Genomic DNA, 18,393 nt, shown 5'->3' with positions numbered 1-18,393 from the left:
TTGGGGATAATGTGGTAGCTGGGGGGAGCCTGGACAGGGGTGGGAAACAAACCTCACAAGGATGAGCAACTGCCAGGTTGATGACGTTCAGTTCTACTCCCCTCCCCCAACTCAGAAGTATGTTGCTTTCAAGCGCTGTGTGACCCGTGAAAAGCGGATTTTTAAGGTACAGTACACTTGGCTTTTCTTGCTTCATGTGTCCCTGACAGATCAAAGCCACTAAAATCCAGATAATACTCCAATGTGCTTCTCATTCTGTTGTCGTGAAGATCCGCCCCAGATCTGAGGTTTGGTTTTGTTTCCCTCTCCACCACATCAAACATTGTTTTCTTTATATATTTTGAATGTGTACCCCTGTATTTCCCAGTTTTATTTCAACTGAAACAATTTACAAAGAGCATGTCAAGGCTGTGAAAACCATGTTTCATTAGCAATGAAATATTAGACCAATTTGTTTTTGCTGCCCTGGTAAATAGATTGGCAACTGGTTTGGAGGAATGCAACTTAATGGCGGCTATCATAAGGGAAAAAAATGTTATTACAGTTTTACTTCCAGAATATTTGTTACAGCAATTTCAGGAATACTCAATCCCCTTTTAATATGATTAAACAAACAGCATGTTCATAATCTATCCTATTGTGCTGGGCAATTTAAATATAAAGTGAATGTTCACATAATGCACTGCCCAGGAGTACACTTCCCACTTCTACCCCTGAAGAAAATGTTCTCAGGAAAGTTTATATAAATTAACTGATGCATTGAAAGCAGAGTTCAAAGAACCATTTTCTGATTGAACTTATGAATAAAATCAACTGTAGTCTTAACTAGATGCAAAATTAATGTAGTCTCTTACCTCAATTGTTGGTGCGTCTTTTCTTTTTTTCCGAATCCAAGCTGCAATAATGTTTTAAAAAGAGGTCAAACATTCTAAAAGATCGTCTCATAATTTCATCAATAGGGCAGTATCCAGTACTCTCCATGCACTAGCAGAATCTGCCACTAACACAGTCGGAACCTAGTGGTTCCCAAAGCAATCCAAAATGAGTGAAAACACTAGTTTCCAGAAGGGTGCAGATCAGCAGAGCTTGCAGAAGAAAGCTCTGCTGACTAGTCCCGTTCCAGAAAGGAGTGCTTCTGGGATTACTTTAAGAACCGTTAGTTCCCCATTGTGCAAACAGTGGCTCCCACGACCTCAAAAGAACCGGTGGAGGCTGAGCAGCAGTACTGAATACTGCCCATAGGTATTTATTTATTTTATGGATTTATAAGCTGACTTTCAAAATACAAATTTTCTCAAGGCAGAGTACAAAAAGTGATAATAAAGGCATATTAAAATCCATATCATCATTAAAATTACAAAGCAGACAACAAAATAATAACAAACAAAAACCAGTAAAGGAGCAATAAAATAATTTCAGTTTAGTCAGCTGGTTTAGCATAAAACCTAAAATCCATGAGATCAACATAATAAAACCCTTATCCTACCCTCTTAATTAAAACGTTGTTTCAAACATTTTCAAGGTCTGCCTAAAAGAGAGTAAGGAGGGGACCAAACATACCCCTTCAGGGAAAGAGTTCCATAACCTTGGGGCCACTGGCCGAAAGGTCTTATCTCTTGTGCCTGCCAACCTAACCTGCCCTCCTGGCAGGCACTCAAGCAGGGATTTCCAGCAGATCTCAATACAGGCAGAGATGTGTAAGGGTCAGTCACTTGCTTCCAAGAAAACACTGTCAGGAAAACACAGCTGGTGATATTGGGCAGTTGCACATGTCCACTGAGCTTGTATTACCACTGAGAAAAAGCAAGTACAACCACACCAAGCCTACACTGACTGGCAGCAGTACTGAGGTAAAAAGTGGTTAAACTTCTACTGCCAAGAACAGGCCTAAATTCTAATAGTGGCAAAATGATGAGGAGGACAAATCAACGTATCTCCCTCCTAAGTCATGCCCTTGTTGCTAGTAGTAAAAAAAAAAATTATAGAAAAATGACAGGTTCTTTCCGCTAAACAGAAACTGCCTCCTCTACTCAAGGCAGAAGGGTAACCAGCTCCATTGGGAAGTGATGCGCAATATCTCAGTCTGTTCAGGATTCTTTTGGAAAATCAGCCTCCACCCTCAGTGGAGTGATACCTAAATTAAACAGAAAGAAGGGGTTCTTTCTTGCCTTCCTGGGGTACAGTGTACTACTGATGAAGATTACTTTGCTTATCTAATCATAATTATAATTGATGTTATAGCAACACTAAAACTATAATTAGTGTATGCACAATGAACCAGACAATGCGGGTGATGTTCTTAAACCAATGCTACTTTTCTTTATTCATCATACTTCCCAAACACTTCCCTTCCATTGCTGTTCTCCTCCTCTGGCTCCTCCTCAATTTATTTACATTCTCTAAAAAATGTAACAACAAGAACTGGACATAAAATATAATGACATAATTAAACAAGTTCTTCTTACAATCCAGCTATAATTTTATTTCAACATTTATATCTGGCCTTCAATGATAAATCAAATAAAAACAAATATCAATAAAATAAAATACAATCCTAAGAATAAAACAAAAGCAACAAAAGAGCATTATAAAACCATATCTGCACACAGCACAATAAAGCATATCAACACAGGCCTTTGGCCTGTTCAAACATCATGAATGTGGATTAATAAACAATAGCTTATTAAATCAAGAATGAATGTCACGGCTACGGACTCCTCTGTTGTGCACTATCTTCAGTGTTTCTGCCTCTTTTCATACCAGGAAATGGTGGTTTTAAACTAGCTTACTAACTAGGATATGAAACAATCCTGGTTAGTAACCTGACATTAAACCACAGTTTCCTGGTTCAGATGTTTTGGGAAACTGTGGTTTAAAGAGATCAGGATAGAAACACTGAAGCTGGCGCATGAGGGAAGGAGAGGGGGAAAAGAAGCGCACACAGGTCAGACACTTGTTCCTGGCTTAATAAACTATGGTTTATTAATCCAAATTGGTTACATTTAAACCGGACTTCTGACTAAAAAATACCAGCTAGAAGAAAGTGGCCTTCAGAGCCTGTTTAAAAGCAAGCAAAGAGGAGTTCAGATGAAGTTCACTCGGCAGCAGCAGTGTAGTGGTGGCGGGTCGTGCTGGGGCGTTGCTCCAGCACTTTTTTTGAAGCCAGCCCCCAGCCGAGTCACAGTCTGCTAGGGAAGGAGGAGAGAGCATGTTTACTCAGAAGTCAGTCCCAATATGTTCAGTGGCCAATTGGGCTTTCTCCCGGGTAAGTGTGCGTAAGACTGCAGCCTTAGCTGCCTTCTCAAGATCTCTGTAAATTTAATTCAAAATAAAGACCCATTGGATTGCACTGTTAATTCTTGAACATTAATTTCTATAGTAAGCAGAATTGCCAAATGCAACCTGCTCTGTCAGCTACACGTTTTGGTACAAGGTTGGCAGGTATCTGGGCAAACAAACTCTGGTGGAGGGAAGAGAAACAGAAAAAAAATCAGTTGGTGGGAGGAGGAGAAAGAAGGGGTGTGTGTGTGTGTGTGTGTGTGTGTGTTTCAATCCAGCTGGGTGTGTGGACGTTTCTGTTGTGAGATGGGAGAGATATAATGAAGGAGCTTAGGGAAGGCTAATGGGTAATGTTGGGGTGCTAAGGGAGTGTGCAAGGGGGCTGTTTAAACGAGAAGGGATCTGTCCATGAGGGCTGAGCTGAGAGGTTGAAGCTTCCATGGAGTATCATATTTTGGAAACCTAAAATGTTTGTGTTTGAGTGAGTGGGTGAAAAAGATTTTAACACCCCTGCATTTTTTTCTCAGACATCCAATTGAAATGCCACTGCCTTACTCTCAGCTGCACTGTTTTTGGATCCCAGTGGAAGGCTGTGTATCTTACAAGGTTGTACAATCTTAGAAGGGGCGTGGCTGTGAGGGGGCGTGGCTGTTACTGTCACGAAGGGACCCGCACTTCTGAATTAGCTACGACACTATTGCTTGGGAGACTATTCCAAAGCTTAGGTACCACAGCTGAAAATCCCCTCTCTCTTGTCCCTACCAACTGTTCTTCTGTTGGTAAAGTAACAATGAGATTGAGCATTTTCACCATAAAATGAGACAATTAAAATGAAGCAGTCATACATACAGTCTGGTTTTGACACCAGACACAAAACTTGGAAGATAAAGGGGATGAATTCTTTATTGTTGATTTCTCTAATATTTGCACACATATTTTCCTCTGAGCCAGTTTTCAGCCATCATAAGAAGTAGTTAATGTAATTTCACTCTTATTTTCTTACTTCTTTGGGGAATGGCTCCCTATGACAGGAATTTCCAGAATTATTTATTTTTTTTATTAGAGGCTGTCTCTACAGAATTGCAAAGAGGATATTTACAACAAGAAGTTTAATTCCAGCCCTCTCACAGATTTCTTTGTCTAGGTATTGTTCAAAAACACAGCTTCTTTGAACACATACATTCTTTTTCAAATCTTAATTACAGCTTAGCATCCGCTCCTCTATATTATTCCTTTACTTTCTCCAAACCTTTACTAGATATCCAGATCAGTAAGACTCTGTTGCAGTTTAGAAAAATTAATTGAACTGAATGCAGACAAAACCTTAGTAATCATTAGTTTACTATTTAAAATCGTTGAATTGTTCTTTGCTCTTTAAGCCTGAAAATGCGGCCAGTGAGACCTACTTCTAGAAAAACCTTTGCACGCTCCATCCCAGGAAAGCAAAGCACTTTATCAGCCTCAGCCAAAATAGTTTCTATGTGGAACAGTACAAAAGGCAAAGAAAACCTACATATATATATGGATGGAGTCCAATTTTGTAAGGTTCTCTTCAAAGCTTTTGTAAATCCAAGACTGACTGCAATTCAAATTGTCTAATTACACAGTCGTCATTAATTATATAAATACAGTATGGTACTATCTGCAGTCTGTGCTTGTGATAACGCTACATTTGTTTGAGTGGAATTTAGCAAGATAAACTGGACATTTCATACCTTGAGACCCTGGCATTCTTTCATCAGTACTCATTTGCATTCTCATTAGTATGCATGGGATTTTCACTGAACTTTAAGACTCCTACTGGCATATAACGCATTGTAATGAGCATAAAAGTGAGCATGCAAATTAAAACTCCCATTAATCACTAAATGTTACCCATTAAAAAGAGAGACATACACACAGAGTAGAATAGGCAGGCAATAAAATGCAGCATGAGGCATGCGAACTCCTAAATCTCCAAAGACACTGAAAGTGACAGATACCTTTTCATGAAGACCAATGACATGTGTGGAAGAAAAAAATGACACATTCTATCTCCTGATACAATCAGTGACCATTTACAATAAAAATGATAGAAAGGTTATCAATAGTCTGCATCCACACGATAATATTTCTGGCAAAGCACTTTGCTTCCTTTCCTGAAAGGGAGCCCTAGCACAGCAAGCAAAAATGTTACCTATACAGGATATTATGGGGGACTCTTTCAAGTATTCCTTTAAGCATCTCTCGTTGTATTTTTGGTTTGGAGACAGGACACTAGTGTTCAAACTTCTGATCTGCCATGAAGCAGACTGCTTTTGGCCTTGGGAGAAAACTACATATACTCAGCTTAAGGGTATTTCAAAGAGTTGGTGGGAATATTAGAAAGAACAAAAGATCTGCTGTTACCTGTGTCCTGGACTCTTAGGGCAGGGAAGAAACCCCAATAAATAAGCTAAGTTAAAAAGCCCCAAGGCTCACAACACAAAACATGTTATTAAAAACATACACAGATGAAATATAAAAAGTAAAAATTGGCGATTAAAATAAACGTCTTACTGAATTAATTCCTGATCCACCCCAAGCAGAAAGGTCCCCAGGAAAAAAAACCCCAGCTTCTGCAGATTTCCACAGCTGACTGTCAACCACCAAGAATGTCTTTCTGTGTATCAGCAGCACAGAGATACTACTGTTTATATGTATTCTTGCCTCGTATTAACAGTCTTGATGGAAGAGAAGAAGAATGGCTTCTAATAGTATTCTATTCTGAGCTTCATCGTGCAAAACAAGCATGCAGAATTTTGTCAAGCAGGCTACAGAAAACTGGGGAAGACACTGGAGCACATTAGGCATTGCTGGTAGTTCATTCTGATAAAGTGGTGAGCCAATACATTCTGTACCAGCTACAGGCCATAAACCAGGAGTGGGGAACCTCTGGCCCATGGGTTGGATGCAGCCCACAGAGCCTCTCCAACTGGCCTGCACCTCCACCCCACAGCCATTAGGCTTGGAAAAATGTATTCCATCAACACCAATGGGAGGGTTTTTCCAAGAATAAATTACTGTACGGGGTTGCGTTGTGTGTGTGGGGGGGAGTACTGATGGCAGGATTATCCTTCCTCTCCCCACACACTGTGATTCCCCCCAAAATCACCTCACACGGTACAATTAGGTTAAGCTTACCATATGAACTAAGCCTTCCACTAGAGCCAGTTCCAGCTGGGGGGAATCTTAACTCGTGTGTGTGCATGTGTTACTTGTGAGAATGCCATGTGCATATATATGAATCTGTGTATTTTATGTGAGAGAACGTGTGAGTGTGTAGATGAGTGTGTGGGTCTGTAAGCTATCTATAAAGGCACTTCATCCACCTCCTCACTCCAAACCTACGCAATCTTGTTCATGTTAGACAGGACTGGAAAGATGAAACCCCACAGGATCATAAGGGAAGACCTTGAGAAGATGAGCAGCAAACTCTACTTTCTGGGATTGTTATGAGCACTGAGATAATGCTTTGAGCATCAAAAACTGTTATATGAATGTTAATAACATTAAAACTCAGTGCTTTCTTCTGTTACAGAAACAGCCCAAGATAAAAAGGGATAGAAATATGGTTTCCGTTTTCTCCACCACCACTTCCAAACTGAACACTTCAGCAGTTAATACGTTAACTGAAAAATCCGGTAATGTTGTTCTTTGCATTTAAGCACCTACATTTTTCTCTGCTCTATCTGTCATAAACAAGAATACGCTGCACACCTCCTCTGCCCAAATAATGGATGGGGAAACAAAGCGGTCTGAACATGTTCTTCCCATTCCCTGAAAGGAACTGTGCTTAAAGAGAGAAAAAGACTATTGCCTATTCATAACACTTTTTTATTTCCCTTCTCTTCACAAATCCTCCCAATTTAATGCCACTATAATCACAAAGAAAAAAATGTTATGGTAATTATAAGGATGAGCAAGTGTTGTGTTAAAAATGCAAATGCAGCTAATAAAAGTGTGCCTTGCCACACATGCTTTATTTTCTGTGCTGGAAAGCGAAATAAACTGCCTAGATTTGCAAATGCATCCTACCCTTCAGGAAGTTACCTAAAAAGGGGTTTTAACACTTTTGCTTTCTTGTCCATGGTTACTATTGTCAAGGCCATGTTCTTAATCCCAAATGTTTTCAAAGCAGATTTCTAGACTTGTGCATTTTTGTATCAGATCTTTTGACATCACATTATGCAGTTCATTTTTTTTTATGTGTTTACTTTTCCGGCCTTAAAAGTTCAATACTTCCAGAACTGAACTTTATAGTTTAGATAGACAATTCCAAGATAGGGGATCAAGATGTACCAGTCTACTGCTGCAAGAGCTTTCTTGGTGGTTCTTCCAGCTGCACAATGAAACAGTGCTGTACAAAGGAATATGGGGAAAACAATGTCTGGACATATCAAAAAGATGGGTGTCAAGGGAGAAAATTCAACCATCTTAAAAATTCTTAAGGCAAGGGCTAGGCTTAGGTGTTCTGTTGTGTCCTTCCAACTCAACATGAGAGCACTAGAACTGCCCCAAGAACATATTACCTTCCCATTCTGTTGGAATGTTCCCCACTTCGTACTTGTATTCCTTTACACCTACATTTTCCACAAATCTTCTCTCCTTAATGATCTGTCCTGTTTCAAAGGAAAAGAAAGGTTGATGATTAAGGATGATTCCAATCAACATTCCCATGCACAGGTGAAGATAATCATTTTCTTCAGTGCTACATATGTAGATAATTTTGTATACTAAAGCCTTACGAATATCATACCATATTCTTTTTTCTCACCCCAGAGGGCCAAACTAGATGTTAAATCTGGGTCTGGCTCAATCACATGCAAAGAGAGGGTTGCCACTCAATCTTCTCCTCCTGCTCCATGGCTTATGTCCCAGCAATCTAACCCATCAGGTGCTTTTCTCTTTTGTCAAGGCCCAGCAGTAGAAGCAAGCTCAGCGGGGAGAAAGATGTGTCGGAGAGGCTACAGAGAGATAGTAACTGGGGTGGGCAGAGTTCAGTTATCACCTATGTGCCCCTTTTGCTCTAAAAATCATATCCTGCAACACTGTTGTGTGTGAAAACCAGGTCTGCTCCAAATAAAACAAAGGAGGCTGATGCTGTCACATCTAGTTTGGCGCTGAACATCAGAAGCAAGCAACACCAGCTCATGGAGTTACATCTAAGAATTTAGATGAGTAGAAATAATATGTGAAAGTTCCAATTTGGAGAAGGATTTGAGGCACCCCATTAGAATCCAATCCTATGCATGTTTATTTGGAAGTAAATCGCACTGTGTTCAGTGGGGCTTACTCCCAGGTAAAAGTGCACAGGACCACACCCTAAGATTTCTTTGTGGCCCATTAATATCTCAGTCATTTTGCATTTCAGTGAAAAAGGGAAGGGGGAAGGAGAAGATACTATTTCTCTACTTTAAAAGTTATTTCATAATTTTCTTTGCTCTGCATCTTTTCATCACTTGTCAAGGAACTGCACTCTTAATTACTAATAATTCTAATGTTAGATTAAAGACAGAAAAAGTGTAAGGCTTTTTTTATTTGGCAATCAAGTATATTTAATTTTAGAAGCAAAGTAGGGGTGACTTGGATTCATCCCCACCCTCATCCCCAACTACATAGCACACGTGTGGAGGAGGAAGCGGGATTATGCCTGCTGGCCCCATCCTGCGTGTTTGACACAAAACATGAAAGTAGAGCCTACATGCATAATCTGTTTGGTTCACTGTCAGCAGGTGGCACTATTACTAGACTGAACTTGAACTTGGCCTTGAGGAACATTCCAGGTAAAAAGAACCACACTCTGCTTCCCAGTGGATCTACTACAATGTAAAGTACTAAGCAGTTCTGCATTATGAAGTTCTGCTATTTATAAACTGTTCAAGATGTTGTTAAGAGTGTTGTGTTGTGTTAAGAGTGTCAAACAGGTTACTATGTTGTTGAAACTTTTTCTTGTTTTATATATGAACTAAATAAGACGTAAGATCACAAGAACTTAATAAAGCTCCTACAGGTGTGCTGAAACAACATGCACTTATGTTCAGTCTGAAATTCTACACTTTAATAAAATTCCTAGATTCTGACACAATAAACCATATTTCTGCCATGGAATTATATTGAGCTGCATAAATGAATGCAAATGATTTGTAGAAGGAGATGATTTCACCAAATCTGAAATCTCTATTTTTCTCAAAGGCTGAGAAGAGATAGTTGGGATCAGGAAGATACGGGAGTGCCCCGAGGCTGAGGGGCACCCAACAGTAATGGTTAAATATTATACTCTGTGCTTTGCTGAATGATCATAGTCTTACAGCTTCCAATCTCACCTACCCCATCAGCCCTTTGCTTGGCATGATCCATCTTAGACAGTAACTTTCTACCAACTGATATGTACAATTCCACTTCTCTGTTTTATAGTCAGAAGCAGTTCTAATACTTTTAAAGTAGCTGCCTTGGCCAAAAGGTGAGAAATAAATCTTGTAATTAAACAAATTTTTCAGATGACACACAAGAGTCAATACCATAAAACCCACATTTTATACATTGCTGGTGTGCGCTTTATAGCAAAGATATTTGCATTTTAATGAAATGTTCTTACCTGTGCTTCTGGTGCTACATGAGATTCTTAATTTACCTTGTAAATTTTACAAGGACACATCTTTCTGTAGGGCTAGATTGAGGTGCCTTAATTTTATTACTCCCTTGATTTTGGTCTGAATTGGTGATAGGAGCTGAGGGACTGGGCCAGATGGCTTGCTGATCTTTCTAGCCCTATTTTCTCCATCAGGCAGGATTGGCCATCTTAATCAGCTATATACCTAGCTGACCATCTTCTCTTATACATATACAGTCAGGGCCAGAAATATTGGAACAAGGATAACTGTTTTGGCAGTTGGCCTCTGTACACCACCACATTGAAGTTGAAAGGAAACACACCCAGATGGGCATGGAAACATACCCAGATGGGAGCGAAGTCAGGACTTTCAGCTGTAATTCAAGGGGTTTGACAAAAGTGGGGCACTAACCATTCAGGAAGGACAGCCAGTGGCATACCCCCCCCCCCCATCGTTAGTGGCTCATAAGTAATGGAACAAACCAACATCATTTCAAACTTAAGGGTCACCTTTAATACCTGGAGGAAAATCCTTTGCCATCAATGACTGCCTGAAGTCTGGAACCCATGGACATGACCCAATGCTGAGTTTCCTCCCTCGAGATGCTTTGCCAGGCCTTTACAGCAGCCTTCTTCAGCTGCTGCTTGTTTGCGGGTCTTTCTGCCTTCAGTCTTGTCTTCAGTAAGTGAAAAGCATGCTCTACTGGGTTGAGATCAGGTGACTGACTTGGCCATTGAAGAACATCCCACTTGGTTGCCTTGAGAAACTCTTGGGTAGCTTTTGCTGTATGTTTTGGGTCATGATCCATCTGCAATATGAAGTGGCTTCCTATCAGTTTCGCAGCATTCGGCTGCATCTGAGCAGAAAGTATAGCCCTATACACTTCAGAATTCATCCTGCTGCTTTTATCAGCAGTCAGGTCATCAATAAACACCAGTGACCCGGTTCCATTGGCAGCCATACATGCTCATGCCATAACATTGCCTCCACCATGTTTGACAGATGATGTGGTGTGCTTTGGGTCATAAGCTGTTCCTTTCCTTCTCCATACTTGTCTCTTCCCATCATTCTGGTACAAGTTAATCTTGGTTTCATCAGTCCAAAGAATCTTATTTCAGAACTGGGCAGGCTTTTTAGGTGTTTGCTGGCAAAGGCTAATCTGGCCTTTCGGTTCTTGAGCGTTACCAGTGGTTTGCACCTTGTTGTGAAGTTTCTGTATTTACATTCATAAAGCCGTCTCTTGACTGTAGATGTTGACAATGATATGCCTGCCTCCACAAGAGCATTCTTGATCTGGCTAGATGTTGTGAAAGGGTTCCTCTTCACCATGAGCAGCATTCTGCGGTCATCCACTTTAGTTGTCTTCCGTGGTCTGCCAGGCCTTTTGCTGTTGCTGAGCTTGCCAGTTAATTCCTTCTTTTTCAGGATGTTCCAAACTGTTGCATTGGCCACTCCCACTGTTTGTGCTATCTCTCTGATGGGTTTATTTTGTTTCCTCAGCCTAACGATGGCGTCCTTCACTCGCATGGACACCTCTTTGGACCTCATGTTGGGAGTTCCAGTGAACAGCTACCAAATGCAAATGTTACACTCAGAACCACCTCCAGGCCTTTTATCTGCTTGCTTGGTCATGGGGTACCCAGGAAACAGGCCATACCTGGCCATGCAGCTGCTTGTCAGCCATTCGTTCCATTACTTATGAGCCACCAACGATGGGGGGGGGAGGTATGCCACTGGCTGTACTTCCTGACTGGTTAGTGCCCCACTTTTGTCAAACCCCTTGAATTACAGCTGAAAGTCCTGACTTCATGCCCATCTGGGTGTGTTTCCTTTCAACTTCAATGTGGTGGTGTACAGAGGCCAACTGCCAAAACAGTTATCCTTGTTCCAATATTTCTGGCCCTGACTGTATGTATGTATGTATGTATGTGTACGTACACACACACACACACACAGTTGACCTCTGAGATCCTCTGAGAAAGCCTTACTGGTTGTTCCACAGAAAATGGAACGTCCCCAGGTAGTGGTACATAAGCGGACCTTCTCAGTGTTGGCACCCACCCTTTGGAAAACTCTCCCACATGTGATTGGAGAGGGAGAAACTGTGGCAAGCTTTAAACACCTCTTGAAAACACATCTACTCACACAGGCTTTCCTCCTGTGGGGGACTTTGTTACCTGTTTTATTGTTATGATGATGTAATGTTTTTAAATGTTTATAATTATTTATTAATTTTATCTTGTTTCTATATTGTTATGTTGTATTTTAATATAAACAGCTTAAGGATTTTAACATATTAAGCAGTATAAAAGTATAATAAATAAATATAATATAATATTCATGCTGCTGAAAGAGCAAGATAGATGACATCAAATGAGTAGGGAAGGGGAAAAGTTATGATCACCATGATTATTATTATTTTTAAAAGGAGTACTACAATAAAATGTACTCTTTAATTTCAAAGGATCAGGTGAGCATGTGAGTTGCATGTATTCAGCACTTCATAATAAGGTCCTCAAGACTTGCTCCAGCTCGCCACTGATTGTAATGGAAGAAAGATTATATCCTTATAAATAGCAGCAGCCTGCACAGCAGCAATAGAAGAAGGAGGCTAGGACCACAAATACACCAGCTGCCACTGCAGGGAGGTAGCCACATTCAAGGGAGGACCGCATCTCTGAAGTATAGCACAATCATACTGTGACTGCGCAGATTAGCAGCTTGTCATAGGTCAGAGATCATAGTGTTGGAAGGGGCCTACAAGACCATCAAGTCCAACCCCCTGCTCAGTGCAGGAAGCCCAATTCCCAGGCAGTCTCCCATCCAAGCACTAGCCAGGGCTGACCCTGCTTAGCTTTCGAGATCAGGCACATCCAGCCCTTTGCTCGAGTTACAGTTTGCACCGGCTCAGGTCACCAGAGGCTTCTGTACAGGTACCTGAACCACTCAAAAGGACCTTTTGTCCCACCTTGGTGCTACCCAGAAGCAGCTGCCAACACATGTGTGGGCCCCATTTTCCTCAGCCACCATTCAACACAGTGCAGATAAGAATCACATTGCACACCACCACATGAACTGCAAAGAGCCAACGGCACCTAAATGACTAACGCATGTATTATGGTATATGCTTCCATGGACCACAGACCACTTTGTGCATCTGATGAAGTGGACTTTAGTCCATGAAAAGCTATGCCATAATACATTTGTTAATCTTTAAGGTTCCACAGGATTCTTTGTTGTTTTTGCTAGAAAGACTACCCCTCTTTGTTGTTGTTACTACCATATGAGCCACTGTTGCTCACCTGTCCAGAATATTCTTTGTTAATTCCAAAATAAACATGTCAGACGTACTACAAAAAGAAAACTGCGGAACGTATTAAAAACCGAAAGAAAATACAAATAAATACACACCTGTGGCTAGTATACATATAGGAAAACTATATACCAATTAACTAGATACACAATTAACTTTGCTCATTCAGGTAGCTGAAAATAAATGCACCTCAGTCCCTGCACTGAATTGTTTACTCCAATAGATGGTTTACATATCAGCATTTCAGCATTGCCTATCCTATTCTCCCTCAGATGAACTGCTGCCATTAACTTATACATTTCTGCTGTAACTAAGACCTTTATTATCCAATCCTTGGTAGCTGGAATGTGTGTGTGTGTGTGTGTGTGGGGGGGGGGTGTTCAGTGTTTTCAATACATTACTTTTAATGTATTTTGGAGATCCAGGCCATCAAATCTGTTACTGCTTATAATTTCTACACTAATTCACACCACTCAATGCATTTTACAATTATTTCATTTTTCCTGACATAAACCCTTTGACGAACATTGGAAGCACTGACCTAATGAAAGCCAATTAAAAGTTTCAAGACCAGAACAGGATTTGAACTAAGATCTCTTCACATATTCAGTCCACAGCACTACATTGACATTGATAAATAAATTCCTGTAAGAACTACGGCCACCATAGTCACTCAGAATTAAAGTAAAATCAAGTACTAGAAATGCAAGTTTACGAAAATTTCTAAATGTCCTAATTGTTCATGTAAAGCAAATTAAATCCCTAGTTTAAATGAAATAGTGATGAAATGGAGATGGGTATATGGAAAATAACTTTAAAAACAGCACTACCACCACAGCAATAATTCTGATTTAAATATAGTAATCAGCACGCTGTATTTTACAGTGACATTTCAAACACGTGCAATTACGGGAAATAATCATTTGGATGAACTGTATGCTGAAGTTTCAGACAGTGCAGATGTGTGGTGCTCTCTTAGCCTAGCCCTGCCTCCCCATATGTAAAGAGCAGTTTTTGTTATAGTAGAAGCTAAAGTAGCATTTGCTGTACAGCATTCTTCCTTAACCAAGATTTGTTAACATTTTGGTTAACAAATCTGTGTTAAGAGGGAACCATGTGGGGAGCCAATTCACACTAGACAGGAAGGGGTAAGAGACAGTGATTCTGCAACCCACTCCCACATCTGCACTACCCCAAAACACTCCCACACCTGGACCCAACAGCACTGAATGGGAATTTTGCAATTTATTTTAATGGAAGCAACATCAAGTCACGTATTTCACACTTCTGCTCAAAGGGCCACCTGAATTGAGTCATGTTGATGGCTTTTTCAAGGCTAAATGCTTTTCAATGTGATCTGGAATTAGGAGTGAGCAGTGAGGTGGCCAAGTTTGCTGATGACACGAAATTATTTAGGGTAGTTAAAAAAAAAAAAGGATTGCAAAGTGTTCCAAAAGGATCTCTCCAGACTGGGTGAATGGGCATGAAAATGACAAATGTGATTCAATATTGCTGTTGTTCAGTCGTTAAGTCGTGTCCGACTCTTCATGACCCCATGGACCATAGCACGCCAGGCCTTCCTCTCCTGCACTCTCTCCCAGAGCATGCTCAAGTTCATATTCATTGCATCGGTGATGCTATCTAGCCATCTCATCCTCTGCTGGCCCCTTCTCCTTTTGCCTTCATTCTTTCCCAGCATCAGGGTCTTTTCCACTGAGTTTTCTCTTTGCATTAGGTGGCCAAAATATTATTTCAGCTTCAGCTTCAGTATCTGTCCTTCCAATGAGCAGTCAGGGTTGATTTCCTTCAGGATGGATTGATTTGACCTCCTTGCAGTCCAGGGGACTCATAAGAGTCTTCTCCAGCACCACAGTTCGAAAGCATCAATTCTTCAGCGCTCAGCCTTCCTTATAGTCCAGCTCTCACAGACATACATTACTACTGGGAAAACCATAGGTTTGATTAGACGGACCTTTGTCGGTAAGGTGATGTTTCTGCTTCTTACTATGCTGTCTAGCTTTGCCATAGCTTTCCTCCCAAGGAGCAAGCGTCTTTTAATTTCATGGCTACAGTCACTGTCTGTGGTGATCATGGAGCCCAAGAAAATAAAATCTGTCACTGCTTCCATTTCTTCCCCTTCTATATGCCAGGAAGTGATGAAGCCAGATGCCATGATCTTAGTTTTTTTAATGTTGAGTTTCAGACCAGCTTTTGCAATCTCCACTTTCACCCTCAACAAGAGGCTCTTGAGATCCTCTTCGCTTTCTGCCATTAGGGTGGTATCGTCTGCGTAGCTGAGGTTGTTGATAATTCTCCCGGCAATCTTAATTCCGACCTGTGATTCATCCAACCCGGCGTTTCTCATGATGTACTCTGCATATAGGTTAAATAAACAGGGCAACAATATGCAGTCTTGTCGTACTCCTTTCCCAATTTTGAACCAATCGGTTGTTCCATGTCTGGTTCTTACTGTTGCTTCTTGACCCTCGTACAGGTTTCTCAGGAGACAGGTAAGGTGTTCTGGTACTCCCATCTCTGTAAGAATTTGCCACAGTTTGTTGTGATCCACACAATCAAAGGCTTTAGCATGGTCAATGAAGCAGAAATAGACGTTTTTCTGGAATTCTCTTGCTTTCTCCATGATCCAGCAAATGTTGGCGATTTGATCTCTAGTTCCTCTGCCTCTTCAAAACCCAGCTTGTACTTCCGGTAGTTCTCGGTTCGCATACTGCTGAAGCCTAGCTGGTACGATTTTGAGCATAACCTTGCTGGCATGTGAAATGAGTGCAATTGTACGGTAGTTTGAACACTCTTTGGCATTGCCCTTCTTTGGAATTGGAATGTAAACTGACCTTTTCCAGTCTTGTGGCCACTGTTGAGTGTTCCAAATGTGTTGGCATATTGACTGCAGCACTTTCACAGCATCATCTTTTAGGATCTTAAATAGCTCGGCTGGAATACTGTCATCTCCGCTAGCTTTGTTGTTACTAATGCTTCCTAAGGCCCACTTGACTTCACTCTCGAGGATGTCCGGCTCAAGTTCAGTGACTTGAACTTGATATCATGGCTATCAGGGACATTCAGATCTTTCCTGTATAGTTCTTCTGTGTATTCTTTCCACCTCTTCTTAATCTCATCTGCTTCTGTTAGGTCCCTGCCTTCTTTGTCCTTTATCATGGCTGTCTTTCCACAAAACGTTCCCTTGAGATCTCCGATTTTCTTGAAAAGATCTCTAGTCTTTCCCATTCTATTGTTTTTTTGTTTTTATTTTTTTCATATAAGCAAGTGTAAAATGATGCACATAGGGGCAAAAAAAATCCTAACTTCATGTATATGCTGATGGGTCTAAGCTAGCAGTGACTGACAAAGGAGATCTGGGGGTTGTGCTGGACATCTTGATGAAGATGTTGACTGAGTGTTTGGCTGCTGTGAAAAAAAGGCAAATTCCATGTTAGGCACAATTAATAAAGGAATCAAAAATAAAACTGCCAATATTATGCTGCCCTTATAGAAATCTATGGTGCAGCCACACTTGGGATACTATGTACAGTTCTTATCACCACCTCTAAAAAGGATATTGTAGATGGAAAAAGTGCAGAAAACGGCAACTAAAATTATGAAGGGGCTGGAGCAACTCCCCTATAAGGAAAGGTTACAACATCTGGGATGGTTTAGTTTAGAGAAAAGGCAAATGAGGGGAGATGTGACAGCGGTATACAAAATTATGCATACTGTGGAAAAAGTAGATATGGAGAAATTTTTCTCCCTCACTCATAATATTAGAACACAGGGTCATCTGTGGGAAGGAGGACCAGCCAGCTGCACCAGGTGGATCCTGAGCCTGCTTCTGCCCCCGCCAAAGAGGTACTTAAGGCGGGGCTGCCAGAGGCAGTGCCTCAGCGTCGCACCAAGTGCGATGCTAAGTGTGCGTCACACTTGGAGTCGCACAGAACAGCACCTGAAGACCCACCCACCTGCCTCTCCAGGGACACCAGCAGCCACAGATACCAGCAGCAAATAGCAGCAGCAGAGGGCAGCAGCTTTAAAGACAAGGGAGAAAGGGGCAAACGTGGATTTTATCTGCTCCTTCTTAGCTGCTGTTCTCTTTTATCTTCTTTTACACTGTTGAACATTTTATATCCTAACATTTTAATATGTGCCTGGGAGGACTATTGGGAAACTCAGGGGGTCGGGGAGGTGCCACTATAACTGTGGTCATGGGCAGGGGGAGGTATGGCGTTGGGGGATTAACAGGCCAGCTGAGGAGAAGAGGGGCTAGACACCTTACAGCTGTCCCCTCTTCTGGTTCTTCCCCCAACCTGATGGTTCCTGGCAGCCTTACCAGTCTGCCCTCGGGTCTGGTGGTGCTGCTGCTGAATGCCAGGTCAGCCCAAAATAAAAACTCCCTCATCCATGATTTGATTGTGGATGAGGGGGCTGACCTGGTATGTATTACTGAGACCTGGGAGGGGGAACTGGGAGGGGTCACTCTCTCCCAGCTGTGCCCTCCTGGGTACTCGGTGCAGCACCAACACCGACTTGAGGGTCGGGGAGGGGGGGTTGCCGTGGTCTATAGGAATTCAATCTCCCTCTCCAGGCTTCCTGCTCATTCGAGTGCAGATCTTGAGTGTTTGTACCTTGTGTTGGGTACCTGGGAGAGATTAGGGATTCTGTTGGTGTACCGCCCACCCCGCTGCCCATCAGACTCCCTGCCTGAGCTGGTGGAGGTGGTCTCGGACTTGGTGTTGAGGACACCTAGGATGATGGTCCTGGGGGATCTCAACTTCCATGCCGAGGCCGCTGTATGAAGTCCTGAGGTGGCTCAGGACTTCATGGCCGCCATGACAACCATGGGGCTGTCCCAACATGTCATCGGCCCAACGCATATAAAAGGACACACGCTTGATCTGGTTTTCTCAACTGGGCAGGAGGATGGTGATCTGAAAGTGGAGGAATTAACATCTGTCCCTTTGTCATGGTCAGATCACCTCCTGCTGAAGTTTAGACTCCTGGCAGCCTTCCCCCTCTGCAAGGGTGGGGGAACTATTAAAATGGTCCGCCCCTGGAGATTACTGGATTCTGATGGATTCCAGAGGGCTCTGGGGGATTTTCCTGCTGATATAGCTGGTGCTCCTGTCGAAGCCCAGGTCGCTCTGTCGAATGGACACT

At 41.8% G+C, this 18,393-nt stretch overlaps 1 protein-coding gene across 4 annotated transcripts in view; it reads right to left on the bottom strand.

Annotated features, from left to right (window-relative positions):
• NDUFAF2 (NADH:ubiquinone oxidoreductase complex assembly factor 2) overlaps positions 1 to 18,393 on the bottom strand; it is a 100,639-nt gene that overhangs the window by 15,676 nt on the left and 66,570 nt on the right. For 2 of the 4 annotated variants that reach the window (XM_084833292.1, XM_084833293.1), the window contains 2 exons: positions 7,830 to 7,919; positions 855 to 895 (listed from right to left, as the gene is read on the bottom strand). In XM_084833292.1, the coding sequence (XP_084689418.1) occupies positions 855 to 895; positions 7,830 to 7,919 (131 nt within the window). Of the gene's footprint in view, positions 1 to 854; positions 896 to 1,424; positions 1,730 to 7,829; positions 7,920 to 18,393 lie in introns of those variants that run through there. The other 2 variants (XM_084833295.1, XM_084833294.1) reach the window with 2 other exon arrangements.

The sequence above is a fragment of the Heloderma suspectum genome, chromosome 2, assembly GCF_057233095.1.
Source record: "Heloderma suspectum isolate Gila_16-S chromosome 2, 16-S_ref, whole genome shotgun sequence".
NCBI classification, from domain to species: Eukaryota; Metazoa; Chordata; class Lepidosauria; order Squamata; family Helodermatidae; genus Heloderma; species Heloderma suspectum.
This window is presented reverse-complemented; position numbering and strand designations above follow the sequence as displayed.